General features: G+C 47.7%; 1 protein-coding gene across 3 annotated transcripts in view; it reads left to right on the forward strand.

Moving 5' to 3' along the window:
* Window positions 1–12,474, forward strand: part of LOC149327193 (uncharacterized protein CG43867) — a 96,334-nt gene that overhangs the window by 6,784 nt on the left and 77,076 nt on the right. Inside the window, exons 2-4 of one of the 3 annotated variants that reach the window (XM_089562807.1) lie at window positions 3,416–3,671; window positions 7,401–7,544; window positions 10,113–10,219. In XM_089562807.1, the coding sequence (XP_089418933.1) occupies window positions 3,495–3,671; window positions 7,401–7,544; window positions 10,113–10,219 (428 nt within the window). In that variant the 5' untranslated portion in view covers window positions 3,416–3,494. Of the gene's footprint in view, window positions 1–3,415; window positions 3,672–7,400; window positions 7,545–7,875; window positions 8,602–10,112; window positions 10,220–12,474 lie in introns of those variants that run through there. The other 2 variants (XM_089562808.1, XM_089562809.1) reach the window with 2 other exon arrangements.

The raw sequence follows: 12,474 nt of genomic DNA on the forward strand, positions 1-12,474 counted from the left end.
CCATACTGACTGTTGATAGGTAGCTCAAGGTCATGTCACCGCAGTAGTCATTGTGGATATGAGCGACCACAGTCTTGTGTTTCTCTAGGTTTGTGCTTATATCATAGTGCGATTGGAATTTCTGGAAACCGTTATTCATAGAAATTGGGACATTGTAGCATATTTTGCTGCTCAAACGATAAATTTTCTGCAGGCTTCTAGCAGTTTATAAGACAGGTGTCTGTGCTGTGTGTCTTTTCTTGCGCGTCGTCTCTGCACGCTGCCTTGTAGCAATGAATGTATACCAACTAGCTCAAGTAGCAGCTCTAACACTATAATACAGGTGTTAACAATGACTGGTCAGCTTTATTACTGTGGCCTAAAATAATTCCGACTTAGTCTTGGCACTAACTATACTGTTTTGGTTTCATGAGACGTTCTATAGAAGTAAAACAGGTTTTCGAGGAAAGGAAATGGTGCAGTAATTGTTTCAGATCTCGATGGACATCCAAAACCGCACTGTAAGGGAAGGGAGGAAGGTGGGAGTGAAAAAGGTGCCGTAGTGGAGTGCTGTGGAATAATCTCGACCACCTGGGATCTTTTAACGTGCACTGATATTGTGCAACACATGGGTGCCTTTGCGTTTGCCGCCATTGAAACATGGCCGCTGCGGCTGGGTTCAAACCCGGGAACTCCGAATTAGTAACCGAGCGCCGTAAGCACTGAGCCACTGCGGCAGGTCTACATTATAAACAATCACTGACATGCATTTATCTCCTGGCAGATAAAAAGGAATTCTTCATTTGCTTTCAGTTTGTGCCCAGCCTCCTGCATGGACACTTTGTCTAAGCTGAAAAATAGTTTTTGACTAGTTTCTTGTTTTTTTTCTGGGAGGCACAGACAGTTGACTCTGTATATTGTAAGCTCAAGCATAAAAATAGCCAACAAGAGCATTCTGTGTACTAGGAGTGATAGACAAAAGCTGCTTTCTGTGGTGCTTTTTCACTTATTTCTCAGCAGATGACAGCACCCTTCCCTTAAAGGGATACTGAAGCAAAATCTGAAAATTGAACAAAAAGGCTGAATATAGATTCTCGGAATGTGATTACACCGAAATCTAGTCGTCACTGCGCATATTTTTCAGCGGATGGTTTTATTTTCGATGTTTCATGAGCGCGTGCCAAGCCCTCCCGGCCGGCGCGAGGTGGAAAGCGTGACGTCACGACACCCTCCCGTGGCGACAAATATGGCGGCGCCCTTCGATGCATGAAACCTCGCTTCGGACTGGTTGCGTCGTTGTTACTGGCTTCTTCAGCGCGTTCACTGGCCATAAATGGGCCACCAGTCTTTCGCTTCATCTCCTGTTGCACATAAGAAAACTTACGAGTAATAAATTTGCTTTATTTTTTATTTAGAGTGACGATTCTGCGCCCTTTAGGCTAAGAGGGGTGTCGGTTTGTTGACAACAATGCTTCCCCTTCTAACCATCAGATGGCGCCACTAGTCTGAACATCGTCGCGCTTCTGTTTTAAAAGCGAGAATGCTAGAAATGGCACAAGGTCCGGAAAAAGTGCCAGCATTTAGCGGATGTAAGCGTGCATACGGTTAATGGTTATGTAGACAGCATCGATTAACAACTTGACATATCTGTGTACGCCGTGAGCAGACGACAGACATGGAAAAGCCGCGAGTAGCGATGGTAATCGTGCTTCTGCGGGAACGGTGGGTGCGCGGGTGTTATGACGTCTAGTCGCAGCTTCCACAGGCGGCCACCAGGTGCAACGATACAGCAATAAATCGCGAAAAAAAGCGTGTTATCCGCCTTTTTCGCTAAAATGCTTGTCATATTTATCAATTTTAGCAGTCAAGCTCTTGTTTACATGCAAAAGAGCAGCTCCAAAAGTTTGGTTCAGTATCCCTTTAAGGCGTGGTTCAGGTGTCCACGGAGATATGGGAGACAGCCTTTTCCTTTCCTCAAAAACCAGTTTTCCAAATTTTTGCCCTTTCTGTGGGGCACAGCGACAAAAACTTACACCCTTTAGGGTGTAACTCAAATGAGGGCACTATTTCCACACCCTTAATTTTTCTTTGTTTTTCAGAAAAGGGTGCAATGAGCACACTAACAAAAAGGTGCGCAGGCGCAAGGGTGTTGCAGCTGCACAGGCTGCAAGGGTGTACGGGTGTTCGACTTTACGACTTTGCAGTTATTCAGCAAGCATGCCTTTAATATGATGTGAGCTAGTCGAGATTTCCCTTAAAGAGCAGCTGCACGTTTGATGCCTGTAGATAAGACAATAATTTTCACTGCAATAATATAATGTGTAACTGAATTATTTTTGCTAAACTACTATGTGCCGCTGATTCCAAAAGGGAATTCGTTCAACTGGGGTATTGTGGAGAAAGTATGTGCGTAATAACAGCTATGGGGAGTCTCCCATAGCCCATGGAGTCTTCTGTGGTGAGCTTTGTCACCTTACTCTCTCTGTATGACTCATCTAATGAAGCTTTAACCTGTTTGTATTCCTCTGTATTATTTATGTGGCACATGCTGTCATCATGCTATTGTGTGAGCAAGTTTGCAGAAGGTCGGCCTCCTAGGAGTAGATTATTTTTTTTGTCCATTTCTGAATTCGTTCCAAAAACTTGCATGTTAAACATTATGCAGACACCAGAAATGCAACTCCACTGCAAACAGGTGCAGACAAGCCGTGAAAGACATATCAGGGTATTGTAAATATAGTTGGAGATTCCGTACTTACAGTGCGTATTGAGGCAAGTTGTTGGCAGCTTTCCACAGGCTTCCCTCTGAAAGTGCATGCACCAAAGAAATTATCAGCATATTTTAAAGCAGTTCGTACTTGTGCAGCTGTAACGGAGTCAAAATTTGTGAAGCTGCGAAGCAGTAGGGAAAAGGGTGAACTGTAACTATCACACTACACAAAATGGGTATTGCACCCATTTTGGGGCTGCAATGGTGCAAATATAAACACGCAAATGCGCCCTTAAAGGTGCAGATTTCTTTACAATGTGGTTTGCACAGCAAGTAATGAGGCAACTTTACTCATCCTAGGGGAATTTTAGCAGCAGTGCTAGTAAGATCCAGGATGGTGCCATGCAGAACCATATGTCACATAGTTGTCAAAGTGAAAATGCTTTTAGGAATATCATTGGTGTGTCACCACTACAGACCAGAAAAACTGCCACTTAGATGTGCTTTGACCATGTTCAGTTTTTAACTTGTCTGTGGAACAGGAGTGTAAGCGAAAGCAGGCTCATATGAGCAAGCTCAGGGAACTGCATGGAATGCTTGCACCAATCTCCCAGGAAAGGGCTACAATATCTCTACAAGGAATGCTGCAAGTGACGAGAAAAATTAACTGTATCGCGGCAGTATCTCTGTAATGCAGCACAGTGGTCACTGTTGCCTGTCTTGCAGGAGGGCGGCGGGTGACGAGGCGGAGGATGATGCGGAGGTGGGCGTTGCCCGCGGTTGTAGGAGCGGGTGAGAGGGGTGGATGGGTGAGCAAGTGCTGCGCCTAGCGGAGGAGGTGCTGCGGCTCGAGCGGGAGCTGGCCCAGCAGCGGCAGCTGCGTGCACACCAGGCCCAGCGCGCCCACGCCCAGGCCCAGGCCGTGCGTCTCTGGGTCGCCCAGCGCCTGCGACAGCTCGAGGAGCACAACACCCGCCTGCAGGTTTGGTCTCATCGGTGCACAGTGGGGGGAACTCGGTCTCTTTCAGCAATAGACGTTAGTGGCGTGAACCCCTCGACGTATGATGTTGGCGTGCACAGTGGGGGAGCATGGTCTTTTTCAGCGATAGCCGTTAGTGGCATGAACCCCTGGACATAGGACTTTGGCGTAGAAGTCCATCAGTGGAGGTGGGTGGGAGAGGAATAGGAGAGAAAGAGACAGTAGGGGTGCTGCATGTGAGGTGTTTCTTTCTTTTACTGATGTTATTGCTCGGTGCACACTGGGGGTGCTCGGACTTTTTCAGTGATAGCCGTTAGTAGCACGAACCCCTGGGCGTTTGACGGCGTAGAAGTCCATCAGTGGAGGTGGGTGGGAGAGGGATAGGAGAGGAGACAGTAGGGGTACTACATGTGAGGTGTTTCTTTCTTTTACTGATGTTATTGCTCGGTGCACACTGGGGGTGCTCGGGCTTTTTCAGCGATAGCTGTTAGTGGCGTGAACCCTTGGACGTATGGCGTTGGCGTAGAAGTCCATTCGATGAAGGTGGGGGGGAGAGGGATAGGAGGGAAGGAGACAGTAGGGATACTGCATGTGAGGTGTTTCTTTTACTGATGTTATTGCATGTGCGGCTTTCTTTTACTGATGTTATTGCTCGTTGGTGCACACTGGGGGTGCCCGGTCTTTTTCAGTGGTAGCCATTAGTGCATGAACCCCTGGACGCATGAGTTGGCGTAGAAGTCCATCAGTGAAGGTGGGTGGGAGAGGGATAGGAGAGAAGGAGACAGTAGGCATACTACTTGTGGGGTGTTTCTTTCTTTTACTGATGTTATTGCTCGTTGGTGCACACTGGGGGTGCCCGGTCTTTTTCAGTGATAGCCATTAGTGCATGAACCCCTGGACGCATGAGTTGGCGTAGAAGTCCATCAGTGAAGGTGGGTGGTAGAGGGATAGGAGGGAAGGAGACAGTAGGCATACTACTTGTGGGGTGTTTCTTTCTTTTACTGATGTTATTGCTCGTTGGTGCACACTGGGGGTGCCCGGTCTTTTTCAGTGATAGCCATTAGTGCATGAACCCCTGGACGCATGAGTTGGCGTAGAAGTCCATCAGTGAAGGTGGGTGGGAGAGGGATAGGAGAGAAGGAGACAGTAGGCGTACTACTTGTGGGGTGTTTCTTTCTTTTACTGATGTTATTGCTCGTTGGTGCACACTGGGGGTGCCCGGTCTTTTTCAGTGATAGCCATTAGTGCATGAACCCCTGGACGCATGAGTTGGCGTAGAAGTCCATCAGTGAAGGTGGGTGGTAGAGGGATAGGAGAGAAGGAGACAGTAGGCATACTACTTGTGGGGTGTTTCTTTCTTTTACTGATGTTATTGCTCGTTGGTGCACACTGGGGGTGCCCGGTCTTTTTCAGTGATAGCCATTAGTGCATGAACCCCTGGACGCATGAGTTGGCGTAGAAGTCCATCAGTGAAGGTGGGTGGTAGAGGGATAGGAGAGAAGGAGACAGTAGGCATACTACTTGTGGGGTGTTTCTTTCTTTTACTGATGTTATTGCTCGTTGGTGCACACTGGGGGTGCCCGGTCTTTTTCAGCGATAGCCATTAGTGGTATGAACTCCTGGATGGTCCTTGAGTGGAGGTGAGTGTGAGAGGTATAGGTTTGGTTTGGTCTATTGGGGTTTAACATACCAGAGCAACTCAGGCTATGAGAGACGCCGTAGTGAAGGGCTCCGGAAATTTGGACCACCTGTGGTTCTTTAATGTGCACTGACATCGCCCAGTACATCGGCCTCTAGAATTTCGCCTTCATCGAAATTCATCCGCCGCGGCCGGGATCGACCCCGCGTCTTTCGGGTCAGCAGCCGAGCGCCATAACCACTGAGCCACCATGGCGAGGCGGAGAGATATAGGAGAGAAGGTGTGGGTAGGGGTGCTACATGTGAGATGTTTCTTTCTTTTACTGATGTTACTGCACATGCAGCAAAGGATAGCAGCTATCGCTGGATTTTCACGTTATGCATCATGGTGCAAATATTCGTCTGGTCTTTCTAGCCTCTGGTAAACCTAACGGCCTGCTAAAGGTTCCAAGCATTCCCGATTGTTTTCAGCTCCATTTGTTGCTGCTTGACATGCATGCAGAAAAGAGCGTACAGCCCATCAAAAAAGGTCTAAATTCAATTAATAATGACTGGCAACATGGTGAAAAAGTCTCTTATAAGCAGTTACTGTACGATTAGGCCCAAAATATAGTGGGTAAAAGAAAGGTGGGAGGGTTGAGGCATGAATGGATTTGAGTGCTTGGGCAGCCCAAAAAACACTTCAAGGAGGCCAGGGTTCCTGCAGAATCCAGTTTGAGAATCACTAGGGTACTTGGTTAGAAGGAAGCACAGATTGCATTTAGTGACCTAGTCTGAGACGAAGACATTGCTTTCATTTCAGCAATGAAATGAAAGTTCAGTGGTGTATCTTGTTCCGTGACATTATTTCAACTGTCTGTCCATTCAGAAATGAGGCTGTAAATACAGGTTCATTCAATTTAAGCACGAAAGCTGCTTCTCTGCTGTCCAATGCTGGCACACATTGAAGAACCTCAGGTGGTCGAAATTAATTCTGAGTTCTCTACTACAGTGTCTATGGTAGCCCAGCCCATGCGTCGCTTTGGACATTGAACTCCACAGTATACAGTTTGTAAATATGGAAAAAAACAAATGATGGGAAAAGATGAGGGTAGTAGCTCGTGTGATATTCTCTTCTCTTATTGCCTCCGTGGTGTGACACCAACTTTGCTACTGGTGGAAATGAGACATGAGTACAGAAGATTACTGGAGATGTATCACTTCTCTGTTTGGGGCTATTATTCTCCAGGTCGCATGTCGCTCACCAACTCAAACTGAGGTTTTATCTTAGCAGGACATCTCCTCCTACTGCCATTCCTTGCATTTAAATTTACTGCTTTGTCAAGTTTTCAGAGCCTTACATTGATTTTTTTTATCTCCAATGAATGTGCACAGGTTTACAGCTTGTAGCATATATTTTAGAAGTACATCAACCGCTCCTGGCTTTGAGCACTCCTTGAACTGGACATTTAACCCTTTCAGGCGCCATTATTTATTTTATTGAAATCAATTATTTTTTCACATAAGTAGTATATTCAGGCCTCAAGAAAGGGAATTTGTTAGTTTTTGAGCGTGAAAGACCAGCAGGTAAGTTTGTACAACGATGTGCAGAATTCCGTACAAAGTGTCAGATTTATTAGAAGTAGTAACATCGAAATGTTCTCGTATGCCAGTTAAGCACCCCAGAAATCGTGGAATCACTTTGCGTTTCAAGGATGCACATTACACCTGAAACTGAACAAAAACAATCAATGTTTTCACCTGCGACAAAATCCATCTGCACAAAAACGGTGGACAAAGTGCTGCGTAGCTCACTGTTGAGTGAAATATTATTTACTGCATTTGCTACATGGTACAAAAAACCAACTTATTTGCAACAAGAAGGCTGCTCAATTCAACTGAAACAGTGCAATTACTGCAGGGTGCACCAGTCTCGCAGGAAAAGCTGTGAATTTGCTGTATATACAATTATGTACAAAGTGCCTGAAAGGGTTAAGGTCATCGGTTGTGTGCGCATTTGTCTCTGGATATTTGCCTTGTCAGACTGTGACGTGTTCAGTTGGTTGCAGGCGCCTTTGCACTGGGTGTGCTCCAAGTGTGCTCTGGGCTGTGCAGGAACAGAATGAGCGCTGCAATGAGCAGCTGGAGGAGCTCAGGCGGCGACTGGCGCAGCTGAGCGAGCAGCTGGCAGCCAGCGCAGGTCCGCCCGAGGACGACGAAGCGCCACCCGCATACACAGCTGCGGTACTGCACCCCACGGTAGGATGCCTCCCAGTGTTGCTCACTTTCTCACTACTCCACTCCTTCAAGGTGTCTTGTAAACATGTGGAGAGGTCCAGGACAAAACAGATCGAATAGCATACTTGAGTACTGTCACAAAATTCAGCGCATTTTTGGGAAAAGAAACTAAAAAATTCAGGGGGGGGGCACTTAGTTGACCTAAAGGGCGGTGAGGTGAAAGCCATAAGCGCTGCTTGCTTATAAGTGCTGCTTGCTTATAAGTGCTGCTTGCTTATGCTGCTTGCTTATGCTTAAGCAGCGTTGCTGCTTGTGTCACTGATGTGTGGTTAAGATGTTAATTAAGTACACAGCTGTTTGTGAATCTTAAATGCTGGAGACACTGGAGGCCGTTTGGGAGGCATCCATCTGATCCGACGCCTTTCTGCAAACACTCTCCAGTGTCCTAGACAAGGAGAACTGCATATGCATTGGCAGGAAGTAGCGTAGCCATTAGAGTACGCTCGGCTGCAAAATGGAAGGATGGGTGATTCGAATCCCATCGTGCACAAAGGCTTTTTTTCTGGTATGACTAGAAAAGCGTGACACCTCTGCTGACAACCTTCTGTCGACAACGATGAGGCATCAAAGGTTTTCGCCTTAAAAATTGGCAGTGGCTTAGCTCAGCTGTGCCAGGATACACGTAGCGAGGTACGGTATATCCCTGGTTACGTCTAGTTTGGCGATGCGCTCTTCTTTCTGCTCTGGTGTCTGCGCATCTCTCTTGTCCCTGCGCCGCTTGTTCTTCCTTGCCTGGACGGCTAACTGCCAGGCTACAACCTCGGGGTCCGACGACTCGAGCTTCTACCGTCTCCTACATTGCACAGCGTCGGCCTCGCTCTCCTTGGCCGCCATGGCAGTGTGCTCTCTCTTGGTTGGAGGCGAGCGGCATCGGCAGCTGTGATGTCACTCGGCAGCTCCTCTCAGTCGGAGGCGAGCGGTGCGCAGCACACCAGCTGCGCGGCTCTGACATCACTCGGCTCCTCGCGCATACGCACAAGTGGCGCCGAAGGCCCACAGCGAAACAGCGAGACTGCAGGTAATGTAGCTCTTGCTACAAAAACAGTGCCGCGCAGACATGGTCTTGCCAGCGTGTGTCGTTACAAAGAGGGGAGATGGTAACCCCGGAGAGCGACTAGCCTTGTGTGTTGCGGCCCTTTCCACCATAGCTCGCCGGCGTGATGCCAAGGAATTGCGTCAGCCCATGACGTCGAACCTTCTGAAATGTTGGAGTCGTTTCTACTCTATGTTGATGGAGAGGGCGTAGCCTTGCGTGTGGTAAGAAATGCCGTGTCCCTCTTCTGTCACGCGGCGGCGGCGGCAGCGCCAGGCCAGAAAGATCTCGAAGCAATTCGAAGCCAGTCTCAGCGCCTGACCAATGGGGACATGCGCCCAGCACAAGAAGGAGAAGGAGACTGCACAACCAATACTGTGTGTATATGTGCGCCTGCCTTGATGAGAAGAACAAACAGACGTGGAGCACTCCTATATAAGGAGGGCGTCGACCGCTGTCGACTAGTCCGAGCTGCCATTCAAGCTTCAGAGAAGCACGCCCGCTCGACTCCCGGGACCACACCACTCGCCCAGCCGCGGTTCAATGAGGCAGCGTGCGTCAATCTGTGGGACGGCATTGTCGCGGACCTCTGGTCGGACTGTCGCAGTGCCCGGTGAACAAATTGTGTTTCGTTTGTTTGCCTCTCCCTTGTGTTAGTGCACTTTAGGTGCAATAATTCATTTGTATTGTAATCTCTCTCGAGTGTAACTTTGCACGAGTTGCATTGTTTTGTTAATCACTTTGTATGTGCTTGATTGCGAAATCCCCTGTATCGTCTCTTTGCTGTATAAAGTTTGTTTTGTTTGTGAACCTTTGGCTCCGACCCATTCTCTGGCTTGCGACCAGCGAAAGCTGGGCACCGAACGCCCAAAAACCTCTTGTCACTTGGTGGCTGGTCTCCGCTGAGTTTGCCACGCTGAGCCGAGGGCACCTCCTTTGAGTCCGAGACCGCTACACCCACACGCTCTAAGGGTGTCTGGGAATGCACGCAATAAGTGCGCGAAATGGTGACAAGTACACGGGTAGGCAAAGATGATACAGGAGCTAGTACTGGTGATTAAATTTTTGTTTAGAGAAATGCATTACAGTCAATCCCACTTATATTGAATTTGACAGTTGAGTCGATTTCATTTGTTGTATTCAAAGTTCATAGCAAATCTACACTCCACATTGAAGGCTTAAAGTGAACAAAACAAACAAACAGAAAAGTGGTGTTTATTAAAAGAAATCTGCTAAGCACGTCTACTACATCAAAACACCACTTCGCAAACTCTCCAGCATGGTCATGTGCTCCTCACCTAGATTCTTGCGGCCAGCTAGCTACTCTTAACGAACTGTGGTTGAAGCATTAATGGCAACTGGGAATTGACGTCAGATTCCTTATAGTTGGGGAGGGCTCGTACACTAGCGCACTCCCGTGACACTGTCTGCAACTAGGTCTGTTGTAGTAGAAAGCTTTGCTGTAGTGACCCCCCCCCTGTGCGTTGCCTGTGCAGAGTTGCCCCGGAGTGCGGCTGGAGCGCAAGCGTTTCCGGGACGTGGCCACTCTGTCCTCGTGCAGCTCCATGGCTTCGCCCGAGGAGGACAGCTCAGCCCACAAGGGGTGAGAGCATTTCTGCACAGGGCTCGGTGATAGCTCAAAACTGGCGTCCAAAACTGAAGGTGTACAGGGTGGGATGGGATCTGTCATGTACAGTCGTGTGCACAAGTGGAGAGACCACGAGAATGGCGGTGAATGCGATTTTTCTGTGTACAAAGGCATGCTTGGCAGAAGTGTGTGGGCAGACAGGCTAACATATTTGGTCAGACACCTTATGCATATCTTGGAAACAGGCGGTGGACCGGGAGAAAGCGCTGGCGCGCAGTTCTTTCAGTTCGCATGGTCTCTGCACTTTTGCGCAGGGGTGTACATGTACAGTATTGTGCATCTTTATCGCGAAGACTTCAAAAAATTTTCTCGCCTCAACAGCTGGCTTGTTTGCGGTAAAACTGACCTCACAGCTTGGGTATTGTGGTAACTTTTGTCTCATAGCAAGTTTTGCCACGGTACTCGCTTGATTCAACCGCGAATGATGTAACTCCGTAATCATCTGCGCCGAGATCGATGAACCGAAAGCCGCCAGCACCGGATTGCTGCGAAGGGCGACAGTGGCGCCATCAAGGGACCTGTGCATCTTGTAATGCTACCTCAGTGCCCTTCTCATCGTGGCACTTTTGCTATGCAAATAACCGATGGCACCACTTACATGCCCTTCCGCAGAAAAAACTTCACGGCTTTCGGGGCAGATGATTATGGTTTTGCATCAGGCGGCTGAACTATGTTAGTAGTTTTGACAAACTTACTACGAGACAAAAGTTACAGCAATACCCAAGTTCTGGGCTCAGTTTCAGCATAAACAAGCCAGCGGTTGAGGCGAGAAAAGTTTTAAAATTCTTCACGATAAGGATGCACAAACCGTACACGTGTAGCCCTTCGGCTGAAATTTGTTTATGTGTCATAGTTTTTCTCAGGCCCACTTTGTGGCGATGTGGAGTATATATTTTTAATTTATTTTTTGCCTGTTTTGAGTTGATCGGTTTTGGGAATTGCATATTGCGCTCGGTTGCTCAGGGGCGACCGTTAATATCTGCTGAGCTTCTGGATGTACCGTGTGCATTGTAATGTGTTGAGTACTTGTAATTTGCATTAAATAAGTGCTGGATGCTTGCTGCTACCTATTTTATGCTTCAAAGCTGCTCTGGCTTGCGCATCTTTCATAGACATTATGTTGAGGTCTCGCAGCCTCTTAAAACGACGCTGGATACAAACTGATGGAAGCCTCTATTGACAGGTTACCACATTTTAACGACAGAGGTGATACTTTCTATGGAAAAGCTAGAGAAGGTCAAGAAATTAAATATACAGGTGTTGTCACCCCAGGCTCATTTCATAAGTGAATTGCCGACACTGTTCTTTTGGCATGGATCTCGGAGGCTAGGCTAAACACCACTCACTTAACCCTCTGAGGGTCAGGTTTTTTAAAAAAAAAAACTTTCCCGCATGGTCAAATTACTTTACTGCAAATTTTGAATGCCCAAAATGTACAAAATCAGAGTTGGAAGAGTCATCGCTGTCATTGTCATGAGAAGGGGCAGTGCGTTCGGCCATATCGCCGCTTTTCCGTGCATCTGAAGAACTCGAAGGAAACTCATTAAACAAGAAGAGCGAGAATACCTGCTGAGCGTTGGGGATAAACAAGCTAAGAGCAGCACCAATAAAGATGGAAGTCAACTTCCGCGGCTCATGCGATAAAGGTAAAAATCAAATTTCGCACGTCTCCGTTGCGATTGCGCGGCAAAACGGAAACCACTAAAGGGCGTTGCCAGAGACCGCGTGACACACTGAAGCTAGAAATCAGTTCTGCTTATCTCTGCAGAAGGTAGCACAATCAAATTTCAAACGTTTCTTGTAAGTCCCAGGAGGTGGCAGCACCTACCAGTGAGCATGCATCGTCATTATGGCAGGAAACTTCAAACGGAGGGTTGAAACTGTTCCCGTACAGCAAAGACTTTGCGGGGCAGAAAACCACCACCGTACACATATTGCAAAAACCCTCAAAGGGCTAAAAACAAGGATCACAGAGTCCTTTACAGTGTAGTCACAACGTAATTTTCTTAGCCATGAATGCATCTTTTGTCGTCAAGCAAACATCAACACATGCGGGAAGAGTCGCACATTCAATATTTACTACGAGCAGGTATTGGACGGAGACATCGTCACTGTCACTGGGAGGCTAATTCAAGACCAAGGCAAGGTTTGCTAGGTTGCTGATGACACACGTGTGGCTATTACTGATGTGAAGAGGCCAAGGAACACTT

Source organism: Amblyomma mixtum, chromosome 10, assembly GCF_055824585.1.
Source record: "Amblyomma mixtum isolate Tamu chromosome 10, ASM5582458v1, whole genome shotgun sequence".
Lineage (NCBI taxonomy): Eukaryota > Metazoa > Arthropoda > Arachnida > Ixodida > Ixodidae > Amblyomma > Amblyomma mixtum.